The 18,721-nt window shown below is 42.8% G+C and overlaps 1 protein-coding gene across 1 annotated transcript in view; it reads left to right on the forward strand.

Moving 5' to 3' along the window:
• Positions 1–8,719, forward strand: part of LOC308307538 (ATP-binding cassette sub-family C member 4-like) — a gene marked incomplete at both ends in the record, with an annotated part of 51,632 nt that extends 42,913 nt beyond the window's left edge. Inside the window, 5 exons of the mRNA XM_080752804.1 lie at positions 3,121–3,210; positions 3,679–3,851; positions 4,883–4,988; positions 7,067–7,201; positions 8,624–8,719. Of these exons, the coding sequence (XP_080608930.1) occupies positions 3,121–3,210; positions 3,679–3,851; positions 4,883–4,988; positions 7,067–7,201; positions 8,624–8,719 (600 nt within the window). The remainder of the gene's footprint in view (positions 1–3,120; positions 3,211–3,678; positions 3,852–4,882; positions 4,989–7,066; positions 7,202–8,623) is intronic.
• Between the last annotated feature and the right edge of the window lie 10,002 nt (positions 8,720–18,721).

Genomic DNA, 18,721 nt, shown 5'->3' on the forward strand with positions numbered 1-18,721 from the left:
TACAGAATAAGTGGCAGGCATTGAAACTAAGGCTTGCCCACCTGCCCCCGGCAGGTAAATAAAACGTCAGGGCAGGTGAAGTTGGCTTTCAGGTTGCCCGACAGGGCAAGTGCTCATTTGAGAGGGGACACAAATGTCTATAAACATGAGATATCTGTCTAAACACCTGAACGTGGCCAGTGCGCTGTGTCTTCTGGTCTGTGGAATGTAAAATAAGAGCACTATTTACCTATAATGTGCTGTTTTTACTGTTGCTACATTTAAAAATAAAAAATAACAAGTGTGAACCCATAGACATATTCAATCATAGCTAAAGTATTTGGTATTTGGATTTGGAGGTATTGAGGTATGACATTTTATCGCACAGGCCCAGAAAGTAAAGAAATAAGTGTTAAATTGAGCGGTAATTAAAATCATACCTATCATTTTATAAAGGACGATTTACTTTTCGGGCAAGTGGGCATTACCTTCGGGCAAGTACAGGTCATGTTCTACTTGCCCGAAGGTAATGCCCACTGACCTGTACTTGCCCGATGGGCAAGTGCCTCTGAGACCTTAGTGTCAACCCCACTGAGTGGGGAGCATTAATGAACAGAGCAGCAACGACTACACATTCATCCTCATTCACAGAATGTGTTATAAGAATTCGTACTAAAGAATGTTTTCACAAACATAGTGGCATTCATCAATTATTTTAGCCTCCTAGGAATTGACCTACGGTATTCTTATGCCAAATCAACCCTGGTAGCAAGTGCCAGGCCTCAGTACGTTTATAGATCATCAGGATCTGTGATTACTCCCCTCTGGTTATGCAACACCTGTTGTATCCTTTCTTCCGTTGTCAGAGTGCAGTAGCCCTTATCATAGTACTTAAAGGCAAATCTGTGACGTCAGTATTATGACATATTATGACATCTGGGATCTCCACATACTGTATGGGTATTGGGTATACAAATACAGACAGACAGAGATGTCCAAATATAGGCATAAAAGATACCAAGAGAGTAGAGACACCGATACAGAATCTTTTTTGTATTCTCGGTTCTGGACAACCGCAGGTCCTCAACTGCCTTGGCAATGCGCATGCTAAGTTTGAAGAAGGTGGTCTTTGAGTTATGCGCGAGACAGCCTCACTCACACACACACACACACACACACACACACACACACACACACACACACACACACACACACACACACACACACACACACACACACACAGTATGAATTCAACATACAGTAACATGATTGTTGTCACTGTTAATCAAACTGTTAATCAAAAAGAGAGATTTTCCTTCAAACTATCTGCGCATCGGCGAAGACACGAGATAGTGTGGTTGTCCAGAACCACCGATCCAACTATAAAGCCCATATATTGATATCCGGTTGTCCAAAACCACCACTGAACCATCTGACCGATATGCCCATAATTGGGCATGTACAGATGACATCAGGGAACTCCACTTAGCACAAAAGAGACATAGGCAGACAGACGGGTACAAGACAATATAGATAAATCCCCATATACAGTATGGAGTACTGTGATATCACCAGTGTGACATCATAGTGCTGATGTCATACAGACTCCATATTTGGCCATACCTGACAAATAACTCCATATATGGGCATAAACAGGACACAGGCAGACAGATGGGAACAACGGGTACAATGGGTTTGCATAACTGGGTGAGGCATGCTTTTCACGCTTTGTTCCTGAGTAGGCCAATGCCCAACGGGCACCGGTCTAGCATTGTCTAATAATATACTGTATGTGCAACTAGCACTGGAGCACCAAGAGGTTATTTCCTTGCATCTCACCATTTGCAGGTGCTTTGAGAATTACACGTTTTCTTTTTATTTGGGGAGGTTTAGCGGTCGCAAAAAAGCCTTTTGTGAATTTCCCCCAGAAAGTGTAAGATAAATATTGGACACCCCGGGATTTTTACAGTTACTGTATACTTGACTATTGCTCCTGCCCTAATCTTGCCGTTGCCAGGTGAATATTTTTATCTTGATTTGAGGTCAGATTAATGTCTTGTGTAAGCATGATTTATCACATTACCCTGCCTGTACTGAAGACGCAATGACTCCCTGACAATAGTGGATGTGGGCTCTATGACAGTTGCTGGTTTACCCCGCTTTATCTCTTGCTCTTATGGGCCCATTCACACTCGTTAATGTTTTTTCAAATGGTTATTATGCCCATTAAAGTGCCATAAATTCAGGGTTGTGTTGCAGAAGAAAAACCCTGCTGTATTTGCTTCATTGATAAAACAATGAGGAAATGATGCTATGAAAGCCTTATCTAGAAGTTATATTGTCCCTCAAAGGGGGTATGACGTTCTGTTTATGGTCTGTTAGGAGAGTTCTCAGTAAGTGTTCAATAAATCACTTAAATTGTTGGAACAGGATTTCTGAATAAATACAGGCCCTGGCGTAAGGCCCCTCTGCTTCTGTTTATCAGGTTGACAGGAAACCGAGAGATGTGCGAGAACAGTGCCTGTAGTAGACCGGCAGACTGTTCCCTCTGCACTGTAATAAAGGGCTTTATTTGCCTTCTTAAAGACGACTGTGTGGCTGAACCTTGATACAGGTGTGTGGCTCACCATAAATACATATACAAGGAATGCTAGCTGCTTGAGACCTCAGCCTGTCCCTCTAACAAAGACCGTCAACTAATGTGATAACCCCTCCTGATGGTTTCTGGTGTGTTTGACACAATTCAGTGTATCTGACACTGTAAGCTTCTTTTGTTTCGCAAACAAACAAACAAACACAAACACTGCTCTGTAACTTAACACTGACCCAATGGCAGTCTTTTTGTATCCCATTACATATTCAGCTTCCGTGGTCTGACCACCTCTGCACAGGTTTCTTTCAACTGAGACCGTGGTACAAAACATAGTTTTTAGAAGTAAAAAAGATCAACTTATTGAAGCATAGTGGGCCAGGGTATTGAATAGGGCTCCCGAGTGTAGCAGGTCCTTTGTGAACATCTCTCCCTCACACATGGCCTAGCGGTGCTCTACAAAGCCTGTCTTAACCCTTTCAAACATCTTCCCCCTTCGTCATTATCTTAACCGGCCACGGCCTTCTCTTTCTATATCCATCCATCCCCAGGACCCGGTTCTCTTTACGGGCACCGTGAGGGTGAATCTGGACCCTTTCAGCCAGCACACAGATGAGGACCTGTGGAATGCACTCCAAGAGGTACTCCAGCGTGTCTCTGAATGATTCCCCCTTACCCGGCCCAGGGGGGGATCCCTCTGTCCCCCTGCACAATGCTGCCATTCAGCCTCCCCTGCTCGCCACAAGTCATGGGGGGAAATCCCATTAGGGGCCATGGGGCCCAGCTCAATGTGCAGCTTGTAACTGGGAACCATTGAAAATGCAGGGCGGAGATATGTTTGGGCAGTCAGGCCAACCGGGGATGAAGGTTCTCCCCACAGTGAAGGGCTCCAGCTCCTGGTCCTGCGTTTGAATGGGTTTGGTGGCCTGGATTAAAACTAGAGGCTGGCCACAAGAGAGCACTGACCAGGGTCATCGGAGGACCTGGCCCTTGCTTTGTGCCAGGCGCTTAATGGGTGTGTTTTGGATGGCTCTTTAAAGACATCCTCGCACGAGGCCTTTTATGGAGGGGTAATGAAGGGTTGGGGGCTCTGGTCTCCCTCTCTGCAGGTGCAACTGAGGGCCACGGTGGCGGAGCTGCCCGACAAGCTGGAGACGGTGCTGGCCGAGTCAGGCTCAAACTTCAGCATGGGCCAGAGGCAGCTGATGTGCCTCGCCAGGGCCATACTGCGGAGAAACCGCATTCTCATCGTTGATGAAGCCACGGCTAATGTGGACCCAAGGTCAGAGGGCACTTGAGATTTCAGTGATGTCATTTCTGGGACAACCCATGTGGAATTCACCCTTTGTCAAGTCCCGCCCGTTGTCCCGCCCCTCTTCACACCCATTGGTTGCTGTGTCTTGGTGGGACACTCCATCCACTACCATTTTAATTCAGTTGCTTTGTATTGTTATTCTGTGTGTTCAATTCTAATTTCAAACTTGGTTTCAGTAAAATGGAGCTGCTCAGCATGTTTTTAAATGTTTTTATTTCTCTAAAAATTATGTTTTAGCAAATTCAACATAAAAAAGGTGGAACCAGGGCGGGACAAGGCAGATGGAGTCTGCTGGTTGGTCAGTCAGGGACCAACCAGAAGGCTAACAAAGGGTGAATTGTTTTAGGTGACACAAACCTCTGACATTTTAAGTAAATCAGTCCAACTTTTATTCATTCATCTTTCATGGGTGGATTGGGTGGAATAAATTAAAATTAGTCATTAATTCATTGTTGGCCCTGGGCCCTGATGAGTGAAAAGAAATCCTTTATCCTGAAGAATTTCACTGTTATCAGTTACAACAACAACACCACAGTCTCTGATGCAAAAGGATGCATTTCCTGATTCGCAAAATAAGATTGGAACAGTAGAGGCCGATGCAAAAGAGGCTGATCATCAATCTTCTTTTCACTGTAATCGCCTGTCAATACGTGTCAGTGGCCAATCGATCACAGCGTTCCTACTTTTATACATGTAACATACCAATATCTAATGCGCTTCTAATCAGCTATTATCCTTTCTTAAAAACAACACAAAAGGAGGCTCATTACATCCAAGTGTAGATGCCGCGCTGCAACAATGTAACTCAATATAATCTCCAACTTGCATCTTTAGTGAAATCAAGGTCTTCTAGTATTCTACTTTACAAACGTCTGTACAGCTGCACATACCTTTGCTTTGTGCCATTGTCTTGTGTCAAGTAAAGCCATTGCCTTCGGGCTCTATAGGAAGAGAATTTTGTTTCTGCTGAGGTGTTTTGTTCCCCTTCGTCCCTTTAGAACAGACAGCCTCATCCAGCAGACTATCCGGGACAGATTTCGGGAATGCACTGTCCTCACCATCGCTCACCGGCTCAACACTATCATTGACTGTGACAGAATACTGGTAAGTAAACCCTGATTTATGCCTCGCCAGCAAAATATTGTGCTGCAAGTTGCGTGAAAACATAATATGTATTAAACTGAAAAGAAGTTGATCTGTTGACATTTTTCAGTTATTATTGTCGCTGAAGCATTAATTGGGCCTATTAACACTCAGGACGCCACCATTCACTTGCGCTTTATTTTGAAGAGCCCCGGAAGCTCCGTGCGTGTGCACGTGGGTGTACACTGACGATCCAGGAAGGAGATCTGTTTGTTTACAAACGGTCGCGAAAACTAAAATCCTAACCGGGGCCGACCATCACGGCATAGTGTCGCCGTGAAGACAAGCTGATCTCGGCCTCCTCGGCGTTATTTGCACCTTATTTCGAGATAAAGCCGTTTTTATGTTTCAGTATAGAATAGGAGTCAATGGATAATGGCCGCTCTCGGTTGCTTCTGGCTGCGTTGCGTCATGACGTATGCAGTTTTTTCTTTCACCAGCACCCGTAGCAAGCGTCTGAGATGCGGGTTACCATGGAAACCTTATCTCGTCTGTGAACGTGTTTGGCTACCAAGAGCAGCCAAACTGTTAAGAACACAATGGGGGTTAAAGATAAGAGACAAGATGCAGCTGAGAGGCAGACAAAAACTTCTGTTTGGCCAGTTGTACCTATTCCTCTCATATGATAGTGCAAGGTCTCTCACAGTTTTAATTGCACATATTGAAGTGTAAAAGCCACTGAAAAAAGCTTTCACCTTAAGCTTTCACCTTACCCTCAAAGAGGTGTTTGAATACACATGTGGTATAGCAACATCCAGCATGGATGTTGATACCACATGTGTATTCAAAACAAGATGCACTATAAAGTTCCTTGAGATGCCCATCTCGCATTCAGGCCAATTACAGAAGAGTAGATAAACCCTAACCCAAAAATAAACCAGTAGTATACCATATACTATCTGATAGTGACTTCTTCCTATCAGTGGAGTACTCTGTCTTTCCAGAGATTTGCATAATATTTTATGTTTTCTCTATGAGCCAATATCGCCCTCACAACATGCACTCTCGCACAGCCAGCAGCCCAGCATGTGCCCCGTGCCACTTGATCTTTGGCCTTTTCTTGCCACTGCCTGCAGAGGTGCCAATTAGTGCCATTTGTGGCAGCATTTGTTTGCTGTCCACGAGGGCAGGGGCTGACCTCCTGGCCACTTGAGTCATTGAGAGGACTGAAGAGAAAAGTCAAATATCACACAGCAGGGACTGTTCCACACCTACGCTTGTGTTAAACAGCCTCCAGATTGCCATGCTGTCTGGGAGAACAGACTCGGGATAACAACACCTGAGTTGCCTCGTCATAAATACATAAGGAGCCGTGGCGTAGTTTTAACATTGACTGACGTAACATTTGGAATGTTTCTACCACCCCACTCCCCCTCATGCCCCACTCCACCCCCCAAGAATGGAAGCAGTGTGACCTACCCCTCTACTAAACTGTCCATTATAGCTTTGTCTGCGGGGTTCTCCCTCTCATAACTCAATGCTCTGTAAAATGAGGTTTCAATTGTTACAAAGCAATCGCTCATTCATTGTAAGGAGGATCGTTCTTGTTTAAATTGGTCTCTAATATAATGGTAGTCCTTTCATCGCTCCTTGAATTAAAGCTGCTCTTTGAGTGGTTTACATGGCATGTGATGACGGAGAAATTACGGTCATTTTCTTGAGTGTGTGGAAGGTGTGATTGTTGGATTTGACTTGAGGACCACCCTTGAGCTGCTGAAATGCCTGGATAAATGCATGGATAAATGACTGATCTCCAGTCTGTCAGTGTCAGCGCGCTAGACTTTCACACCGCTAAACAGGCCATGCACTTCGCCCATGTCTCTACACAGCACAACACAGGCCCCCAGTGTTTGCTGTCAGCATGAGTCACATGAAATGGAGGGTTCCGAGGTGCAGAGAACTACTGTTTCCCCTCGCGCCCCGCACCGTCTGCATGCATCACTCAGCACCGAAACAGCTGAAATGTTAGTTTTCCCAAGCACTAAAGTATACAGGTGGCGGGCACACACACCCTGCCCTTTGTGTGTGTGTGATTGCAGGTTCTGGACGCCGGCAGGATCCAGGAGTATGATGAGCCTTACGTGCTGCTTCAGAACCAGGACGGTGCGTTCTACCAGATGGTCCAGCAGACAGGCAAGGCCGAGGCTGCCTCCCTGCTCCGCGCAGCCAAACAGGTAACCGCACACCCCTCCCTGTGCTGTCACCGAGCAGCACAGTCCCCAGCCGTGGCACACTAATCCCAGACTCTGCGTCTAACTCCAGACTTCATTGCTCACCTCCAAAATAATACAGCCATAGCCAACAGAAGCTGTGTATAACCCTGACAATGCAAAGAGGCTTGAGTGCCATTTGAATTTAAAATGCCTACTTGGAGCATTTCTTGCACCATAACATTAATTTCATGAGAGAAATTGCCCCTTTTGTAGATTTACATCCTCCGATGTTATCTGGGAAGCCCTCCATGTAATCTTTTTCCCCCCAAAATGTAATTTTGAGATCATTTTTTAGATGATTCTAGAAAAGCAGCTTTCTTTGCCTTATATCTATTTTTGAAATATTGGGTTTAACTTCATTGCGATTTGGGATAAACTTTCTATGGGGATTACTGTAATAGAGAATGTCCATATTTCCCCCCCTGTGAAATTCATTTGTGATGTATTCCCCTTCAGACATTCTGTTAAGATAAGAGCTGGCTATTCATTGTTCAATTCCATTTTTATGTGCATCTGTCTGGGACTACAGATACCATATTGCAACTTCAAACAGGTCTTTGTGAAATAAGAAAAAGTAGGCATCCTTTCATTTTCTCTCTGTCCCTCGCACAAATTTATCAGCAAAACTGTATCTCCTCAGCCGGAGAGTGAAATGGGTGAAATACTGATTTCAAAGACTCAGCACACTGTGGTATTATTTGGTATCGTCTTACCCTGCACACTGGTGGATTGGTACTGACATTGTTCAAGCCCTTACGTTACCATTCTTTATTGTAGGGTGCTCTCCTTAGATCAGATTACTGCAACATCCATAACTGTCTAGCACCACTTATTAAATACTGAGATGGTCCCCAAGCCGAGTGTGAAGTTTCTATAGTTGTCAGTCAAGGTTTAAATACATTAAATAATCTGATACGAACCCCTCGCCTCTTTGTCGGACCTGAATGAGAATCCCAGAGTTGGCTGTATATCTGATGCTGGGGCAAACCTGTTTTCACCTGTGTCTCCCACCCCCCTCCTTTCATGACTTTTGCACAATTGAAATTGTTGTTTTGCCTTAGACCTTTTTTTGTGTTCGGAAATAACAAGCATTCCATGGACATTTCGAACGAACATCACTATCTTCCGATTTACAAATTGTGTCACATTGCTCAGTTTAGAAGCCACAGTTTGGAGAAAATGAAGTCTGTGGAGAATCGCAGTGATTATCTCAAATGCCGAATTTCACAGTTGTTTCAAGACTAAATAAACCGTGTTTTGCATGCTCTGGCGGGTAACAGATCTCTCCGCTGCGGTTCAGAATCTGTCATAAATCAGATCTCTGCTCAGATTGGGCTGTGCGTTCATAATCTATGACACTGCTTCCCCCTGATACCCTTCCAGGTTTACAGCAACAAAAGCCGCCCTAGTCTGCCTAACGGAGTGACAGACACGTGCTGTGCTGAGGAGGCCCATGTCATCTTTGAGACATCACTTTGACGGTGTGGAGAGTCGCTCTGACCCTGCACTGTGACATTGCGCTTTGCCATCACTGACCTATGTAAAGTGACCAAAAATCATATTGGTCCTTCATGGTAAAAAAAGGAAAAAATCTTATTAGACTCTCAAAGTATGTGCTATGTTCGATTGGCACTGTCCTTTGGACTAGAACAGAAAAGAAGCAAGTGCGCAAGGCAGGTTTTGCCTTTATTGGCAGCATATTACTGTGTGGCTGTTTATTGATTCCCCTCTCCACTATGTATGCGTCCCAGCCTCTAGGGTAGCGTCAATCCTACTCTGGTACTAGGAAGTGTTTGAGATATTGGATGTGTTTATCTTCGAGCAATAAATCATTGCTGGCTTAAGTTATTTAAGTTGTTATTAATTTATTCCGTAGGACCCAGAGTCTCTGTGAGGCTTAGTTAATTGGAATGTGCTTGGAGACGGGATGAACCTGAGAGTAGGCACTAATGTTTTCTCTAATTATTGTGCCTTGGTCAGAGTTTCGATTCCTCGTAATTGTACTGTATTCATTGATTGTCTAAAACCTGATTGTACTTCGTGCACTGACTTGAATGGCTATTAGCAATGTTATTGCTACCTTGTCATTAAATGGCACCAACAATGGTCAAAAGAAAAGTTTTATTTTCTTGCATGAGCCAGTGTCTTAAACTGACACTGAAAAGCTTTTCTTAATTTCTCATAAAATCCAGTTTGACTTGACTTTCCTTGTGCATATTTTGTTTTAGTCATCAATAAGCCGATGCAAAACACCAAGACACAATTTGAATGTACTGTAATTCATTGGTTGAACTTACGGTAAGAGGTCAGCTATAGAAATACCAAAGGGACACCATTGTCTTTGGGTTAGAAAACCCTAAACCCAGTCCACATGCTTAAATCAATGCAGAAATGTTATCTTTAATGTAAGACATCTGTGCTGTCAAATGGTGTTCAAGTGCAAAAACAAATAAAAGGTTATGTTATAATTCATTAACCATTGTTCATGCTACGTGTGAATGTTACTGTACTGTTGTGTTTTGCCTAAGGTACCTGACCTACCACCCTGATGCTCCTGAAGTGACTAAAGACTAAAAACTCTCTACTCCATTTGTAACCTTTTTATTTAACCAATCTTTTACAAGTGTGTCCTGGCTAAGAAGGGGCCAAAGCAGAGTTATTAATAACATAGAATGAGAACACGATGATAAAAGACAACTAAAACATCAGCTAAAAGTAATAACACGAACAAGACATGGATATCGTAATCAATAACCGATTTTACTCTTATTACGAGTGTTTCCATTATTCGAAAATCACATTTCATTGTTTCATTCATCGTACGTTTTGGGCCTTTTTTGGATAATTATTTCTACATATGTTATTATCTTAGACATATCTTAATTAGGATAATATATTGCTATCACCAGCTCAGCTGCAATAAGAGCTGCTTTATTCCCCTTCAAAACTGACAACAATTAAAGCCAATGATCCACATTCAGAGATCACTGTCGGTAAACATTTAGCCCTGGTATAAAAGGCAGTATTTAACCAGGGCTCAGATTTGAGTCATGAACAGGGCCATCAGTTCCTTTTTAAAGCTGAGTGATTTACACAATTCATTAAAGCCAGTGAATCTTCAGCCAGCGTCATATTAAATGGTTACTTACTCTCAAATGGCCCCTGGGGAGTTGAATTGTTGGGTTGCGAATAGATTAAAGTTTACATTGAAAAGAGAAATTGAATTCAGAGGTAATCAATAGCATAATGGGCCAGTGAGAGGAGCCTGCTGCCTGAAATGAAATTACCATATTTTTAATCTTAATTTTCCACTCTGTTTATCTGACAGTGTGGATGTGCAATCCAAACAGATAATGAGAGAGTCGGATATTGACAGTGGGGTCCTCTGGAGTGCTTGTTTCAGTGATTAAACGCTGTGATCTGTGATTACTTTGTGTCGGGTGTCAGGCTGGCGGCCAGGGGCCCCGGCGAGGCTCAGGCATATAGCAGCTGGAGCATTGTGGGTCTCCGAGGTGCAAATGCACCTGACACAGCACTGACAGCATTCTGAGTCCTATCTGGGACTGTGCACCACACAGCATCCGCCACAATATGAATACCCGGGGCACTATCTACATCAGAGTCAGCATATATCCTCTCTGCTCCCCCTTCGATAACAGCCAACACAAGAATAGTGACAACAAAGTTTGCAACAATAAGTATTATTAACCTGATACCTTCCAACGCCTCTCATAATAGGGCCATTTTAAAACATATCTGAATAGGTGTGCGAATAGCAATGCCGTCAACGTTGTGCTGATGTGGCTTTAATAAATACATGTCTATGCAATAACAAGAGAAACCTGGCTGGCCGCACAATGGAGTTAATCCCAAAGAAATAAAATGCTAAATGGGAGCCGGGCACAATGAGGTGGGTGTGAATGAGATGATGGATGAATTCAAGCTGTCGGTCCGTCCGCACTTTTAAGAGAGACTAGTGATACGACGGCACTGATTTGAGGATGCGATACATGTTCCATTCAGTCAAAGGTGTTTTGTTGTCAATTGAGGGAAGCATATTGTAAGAAGTACAACAACTGGTGTTGTAAATTGTTATAAGTTGTTTTGTTATGGGCTAATACAGAAGTAGCCAGACAAGCTATTTTTTGGGGGGCTTAAGATACAATGTTTTTTATTTTTATCTTTTTCTTTTTTTTACTTTCTGTCATGCCAGCATTTCCTTTTGTGAGGGATATTGCTGTTTGACAAATGGAAACAAATTGCATGGTGTAGGGATCTGAATAGCAGCGAGTTGGGAGTGTCAAACTCGGGCGCTGAAAGACGATGGAGGCAGAGCCTCAAGTTTTTTTGTGGGCAACTCAGACCTGACTGATCCCGGAATAAAGTACTTGTTGAGGAGAGGGAGAAAGGAGAACAGGATTTCGACAGGCAGCAGTGAAATTAGGAGAATTGACTATGGCGGCTTTGTTCCTATGCTGGTGACATGGGGGGGGGGGGGGGACGCAAGCGAATCCCCAGAGACCATGCGCTCAGCCTTTCCAAAGTGACTGCAAACTAAATATCTTGACAAGCTCCCAAGGACTGACATGACTCCCTGTGTAGTGGGAAGAAAAGAAAACAACAAATAGCACCTTTTTTTAAAAGGTACATGTGGTGGTGGCACTGTATGTACTTTGAGAGAAAGTTGCTTTTTTATCTTGTTGATGCTATATTTTCTAGATCGTCACAACAACCTAGTTAAATCCTAGGTGGTTGTTGTTTTCCCTGTGACTAAATAATTAAAACAACAAGAGTATACAACATGCTTTGTAATTATGGCCATTTCACTGTGATCATGTACAGTACATGTTTCAGCAAATAAACAACGTTGAATCCCCATAATAGGAAAACATACAGGGTTTAATACTGACATGTCCTCCTTGTATCATGATGTCTCAGCAGTTTAGTGACTATCCCAAATTGACCTTATAGACGCAACCACTAATTCTGCAACAAACTGTAATTATAGGTGACAAGTGTACTTGATTGTTAGGCACAGTACACTGTCCTGGCTGTGGTATGGTACAGTATACTACTTTTTAGACTATAGGGCCTGGGGAGTGTGAATAATATTCCACCTCCAGAACGGAAATACCTTAAAAAATTATATATTTTTTTGCCTTGAAGTATAGGTACCGCAAAGAATGCCAAACCATTTACTGTGTATAAGTACATGCAGTATTTTTAAAGTATGAGGTGTTACACTTATGTCGCACCGCAGATAATACTGATATGCCCATATATGTAGTTCTCTGTATCTGTCAGTCCTCGTCGCTTTAATGCCATACTGTATATGGAGATCCCTGGTGCCCATTTATGGGCATCCCCCCTTTTGTGCCAAAATATGGAGATTATTCTAGCGCTGCATGGAGCTGACCGATTTGTTTGGACTGGATACTATGATGACACAGTGAGGTTAGACAACACACTCCATATCTGGGTGTAGCTGCATTGGGAATTCCTCATATTATGCTTATGGCAGAGTCCAGAGCCATTTAACGAGAGTTGCATCAATCACTTTCATTCATCAGGCCAGGTCTTCTACATACATAACCTTCTATTGGTGAATAGTGACAAATTGCTGAACTGGAATTTTACGGAATGCACTGGAGTCTATGGGCGTTTGTCACTATTTCGAGTTACATGAACCACGTGACCAGCACTGTTTTCTGCCCCCGTTTTGGCGTAACTCTCTAAAACAAGGCTCTGGCTGAGTAATAGTGACAGGAACGTGATGACGTGGTCCTCCCACCCACCCATTAGCCAGTTTTAATATAGGATTTTTTTTTCTTAATTTTTAGGTTTAAGTGGAAAGAAGAAAACAGGATGTTGTATTGGAAAACATTAAAACGATGATCTTTGGTGGCATTTAACCTGGCTGTGATACTTTGAACTCATGAATGTGGTCTGACTGTGGAAAGGCCATCAAATAGGAAACTCTCTGCATGCCTTAGCCCTAAACCCTGGGCATGCTCTGTCACCTTAGAAAGATGCTGTTTGATTCTTCAGCTGCGAGAGAAACCAGCCAAGTGGTGAGCTAAACAATAGTCGAGGGCTTATCTCATCAGTAAATAAAGCTTATTGCTTAAAGCTTTAAAGGGGAATTCGTATTGGTGATGTCATCCTTTTGTGGAAGATTGATGGAGCTTGAGGCAGGGGCCACAGAGTGTGTGTGTGTGTGTGTGTGTGTGTGTGTGTGTGTGTGTGTGTGTGTGTGTGTGTGTGTGTGTGTGTGTGTGTGTGTGTGTGTGTGTGTGTGTGTGTGTGTGTGTGTGTGTGTGTGTGTGTGTGTGTGTGTGTGTGTGTGTGTGTGTGTGCGCGCGTGTGCATGCGTGTGTGTGAACTCGGCCTATTTCCTTTTTTCCCAGACGGAGCTTGATATTATTTAAAATATGTCAAATACATTTTAAGTATACAAAATTAATTTTAAGTACTGCTGAACTACAAATCACAGTCTTAAATTAACTCAAATGCACTTCTTCAAGGTTTCGTCTGGCTCTGATCGTGGCTTTTATCCTTGGCCATGAGAGCGGCTGCTGTTCCGTGCATGTAAACGCGGAGGAGCTTTGTGGCGAAGGTGGAGACAGCTTGTGTCCACAGTTATTGTCGGGTCGCATTTGCGTGAGTCCAAGGACCCACTGTGTCTTTTGGGGTTACTTTCTCATCATTTCTCCTAATGTAGAGACCCACAGGGTTGGTGGCAAGCTCACAATGCGGCCGTTGTATGGTTACTGTCAGCTCTCTCAAATAAGGCTTCCTGTTCATTAGACTTCTTTTCACCTCGGCACAATGCGCCGCCTTTGCAGCAATGGCGAGTCGACGCCCATCTCTTCAATGGCATGTGAATAGTTCTAAATAGTGTTTATGCAAGCCATTGTTGCCTTTTGTCTGTCCAGTCTTAGTGTGCAGTGATTTGCCTGCTTTTGTAGCCTGGGATACATTATCTTGGCTGTGTGGCTTCAGATGCATGCCTGGCCTTTCAGCTAGTAAACAGTCTAAAAGTTAACTCCCCATAGACAATTGTGGAGATGCCTGACAAAGTGAGAGTTTACTAACTAACTGGACCTTTCACGTTGCTCTTCAATTATCAAGCGGCTTCTGCTTTCCTCTCTGCATGCAGCCTCATGCACAGTAAAATCCTTAATTAACTCCAAAAGAGTTAATTAACTCTCCTGAGTTTAATTAACACAGATTTCTCTAAGTCTTCTGTCGGTATGTTACACTTGATATATACTTTTTTTGATATAAATCTAATGCCAAGCTGCATTTTCATTTTAAAGGAGAGGGAAAAAAGGAAAGAGTAATCAAGTTGCTGCAGTTGGTAAACTTTAGGTACAAAGGGAAATCGTCAGCTTTAATTGAATTCTGAGAGTGTAACAATTGACCCAATTTAACTTTAGGGTTAAGTTGATACTGAGTAAACAAAGCTATAAAGTTTCCTTCAAAGTCGGTTGTATGTCATTGTCTGTGAAGATCCTTGCGCTTTATTTTTAACTAAATATGCATTCCTGTGCTTCTAAACGATAAAAAAATAAATAATATTTGATTGACACTATCTGTTACACATCTGGTGAATTATGTTTGTACACTGGGTAGATGTATTTAAGTCCTGTGTCTTTATTCTTCAAACCATCAGTGTGAAAATGAAAGGCTAATGCAGATTGATACCCAGGTGGATAAGCTGACACACATCACAGCCAGAATAAAAGCATACAAACTTCAAAAATATTAAGATAATATCAAAATGATATGGTTTGTGTCATGACTCCCATCGGTGACTTGCAATATGGATTTCTGGTTTTTAACTTAATTGGATCTGTCGATTATTCAAAAAGATAACAAGCAAAGCCACACGTGTTTTGCATTGGTTTCTCTCCTAGTCTCCATTATAACCTTGCTATGTATAGCAGTGTACTGCTTTTGTCTGGGGTGCCTTGAGCTGTCACTGCTTCTGTTTGGCAGTAAAGTTTATAGGCTGGTAACTCTTGGCTAACTTCGGTTGGTAAAGTTGCTAAACTGTTTCGTCATTTGGACGTTGTTGCCAGGCACTTGGGATATATTATTTCTTAAGTTGAGTCAATTTTGATCCCAAGATAAGCTCATGTGTTTTTGTCCTCATCTGGAGAATGTTGGCAAGACTTGAAATGTTTCGGACAAAGAAAAGAAAACGTCTGTAAAATGAGAGCGCGAACGGGCAGCATATCATTGTCTTTATCTGTTTGTAACATTGTTCTAGAGAGCATATACATCACCTCCAGACAGTAACTGATAGGCCTAGCCATTCACTCCTTGGATAGATACACAATAGCACAAGATATCTACTGCACAGATTACATTATACTCGGTTCAAAAGCAGTCACAGTCAAGTATGCAAGAACTCCACTGTGCTGAGGGGGGAAAAAAAGATGCTTTTAATGCCGGCCAGTGATTACAGGTGAGAGATGTAACTGATAGCAGGGCCATTATTGTTCAGAGATTTGGTGTGTTTGACCCCCCTAAAGCATTCTGCTGCCAAGGGAATTTACAACAAGCAGCAGACCCCGAGGAAAGGAATGTTATGATTGCTCTCCGTGACACTGATACAATGTCGCGTTACACACCTATAGCTGGTTCCTAAATACAGGCGAACTGGAGGAGCCGGCATGTTCATGATATGACTGAGTAATATTTCACCACAGGAATATTCAGGAGAGCTTACAACTCCAGACTAAATAACATATAGGCTTATTTTTCTACTTATATTGATCCCAAATGATCCCCTATTTTGCAGAATTGCCCCTGTCTTCCAGTTTCCTCAGCAGACCCCAGCAGCCCGCATAGCATAGAGCGGAGCCCATAAGCGTATTGCTACATTAACACTATTTGTTTTGCAGTCAAAAGGGTTTTTTCTTTTCATTAATGTGTTATTAGTTGTCATTAACCCTTCCAGTGCCAGCCCCTAGAGGGCGCCAAAGAATGCCAGGGTATCTCCCATAGGCAAGCGCATTAGCATCCGGGGACTCACGTTGCAGTGACGCGCGTGCTCACGTTCGTGCATGTCATGAAAAGGTCCCGGATGAAAATGGCTACAAAATAGCTATTAGCTTTTTCTCATTTAAAAGATCATTTTTCGGCGATTTCGCCGTAAATAAACCTCGCGCCGCCTCCCTAAAAACACAATCCAGAGAAAATGACCTTCAAAGATGTGGGTTTGCATTGGATTCGGTGGCGATTCGCGGCGGCGTTACTCGTTTACGGCCGGCCGGGGGGGGCGGCCGGATCTCGTCACTGGATGGAAAATTTAGGCCGGGGCTTCAGTAGGCCTCGGATAATTTTATTCATTTCATTAAAAAAGCCGCATTAATTCGGGATCGGCACACTGGACGTCGTACCGCCGGCGGCGCCGAACATTCGGTGAACATTGGGGGGCTCAAAAATGTATTTTAAACCATTTTTAATTGAATATATCGTCGGACCATGTAAAATGGCTCGCTGGAAAGCGTAGGACGAGCCAGGACCACCCACGGCTCTACAAGCAGCTCAGGGTAAGTAAAATAATTTAAAAAAAATGTATTGGATTGAAATAAAGCCGAACTTGTTCGGGATCGGCACAATAAGAGTTAACATACACACGCATCCATGTCTTGGTTGTCCCACACAAGCCGCCACAGTCTCGTAAATCATCTTTTGGGGTGTGCGTTCGGCACAACTGCCAATCAAATTGACTGTAGTGGCCAGTCACAGCGAGTCTTTCCCGGGTCTCTGCAAAACACATAACAGCATAACATCTGTTTAGCAGACCACGGTGGCTCGTGTGGGACAACCAAGGCGTGGATGTGTGTGTAATGACAACTAAATAACAGATTAATTAAAAGAAAAGTAACTTTTGACCGCAACAAATGGTGTAAGTAGCAATATGCTTTTGGGCTCCACTCCATGCTGTGAGGTCTGCTGGGGAAACTGGACGACACGGGCAATTCTGCTAAAAAGTCATTTGGGATCAATATAAGTAGGAAAATGAGCCCATGTTATTTCGTCTGGAGTTGTCCTTTAACCACTTAAACACTCTAGTCTTAGTGAAACGGACCAGAGTTTCTGTAGTTGGATCGCTTTTTTTCTGTCTGCACCAAATTTCTTCTCCAAAAAATAGCCGATCTACAAGAGCTTTTAGATCTGTTCTCCCCAGTATAGGGATGCTGGGGTTCAAGTGGTTAAGCTGCCCGAGTGGGGCAGTCTGTTGTTTTGTTTTTAATTGTCGCAAGCCTTATGCACATGGTGTTGATATTTCATTCCACCTCCATTAGCCCACCATGTACGTTCAGTTCATATTTAATGAACTGTGGTCGTATGGTAATTCATTGCTTGCAACAATCCTCCTTGGAGGACTTTCTTTTTTTCTTCTTTTAACTAAAGTAGCTGTGTTGACTCGCTTTGCTCCTGGCTGATATTTCCATTAAGGGCCGTCTTATCAAATAATGAAATAAAGAATCTATTTCTTGCCCAATGCTATTACCTCCCCCAAATCAAAAGGTTTCCACTGTAATGTCTCGCCTCCCATACCAGTTAATTAACTAGTGTTGCAATACATACTAATGCTACTTTCATGAGAATAATCCGAGACAATGAACCTGTCTCCTTTGTGTCCTTCTGCAAACCCTCTTAATTAATATCAGCAAATGCAAACCAAAGTTAATTGAAATTTGAACATCCCATCTTCCTAGTTTACAATAATACAATCACTGTTGTTTTGTTCCTCTTGTTGTTGAATCACTGTGATAGCTGGTATCATATCACTATTTAGCATTTTATTGATCACCCTCAGAGATGCAGCGGAAATAGGAAAGAAAGAAATGTCTTAACCATGAGTAAACACAGGTGGCAATATATGCAACCCGACATTGATTTGGGCCGAGGCATTAATATTCACACTCCTCCAGATAATCATAGCCAGGTTTACTTGATTTGTTTTCATTGATTAAGTGACATTTCCCCGACTTCTCACATCATGGTTATTAATATAGTTTGCATTGATATTATTTCCGCATTAACAACAATTTTCACCAAGTGCGAGAGATTACAAGACAGATGCAAAAGAGTGCCATCTCTATGGCAGATAGCTTTAATCAGAGTCCCTTTTGATACAAAATCTTTAGAACCTTAATCAATCTTTATGGACAAGCTTTTTTCAGCCTGTATGCAAGTTTGAATAGCACAGTTTTAAAGAGGCAGCACCCTGCTGTCAGATATATGATAAGTTTTGCAAATTGCAAATCATTCTAGGAATATGAATTAGGCTGCATATCCCTAGTGGTAATGCTATGCACTTTATATGCAGCGGTCCGAATTTCAGTCGCCTTGCATGCATTCTCTGGATTGTGTATGCCAACCTTATGCCACTTAATGTATAAGGGGCAGCAATTCCTTACCAACCTCGGATTATGGAAAGATCCACAACAAAGCACG

Source organism: Nannobrachium achirus (genome assembly GCF_963921795.1).
Source record: "Nannobrachium achirus genome assembly, chromosome: 22".
NCBI classification, from domain to species: Eukaryota; Metazoa; Chordata; class Actinopteri; order Myctophiformes; family Myctophidae; genus Nannobrachium; species Nannobrachium achirus.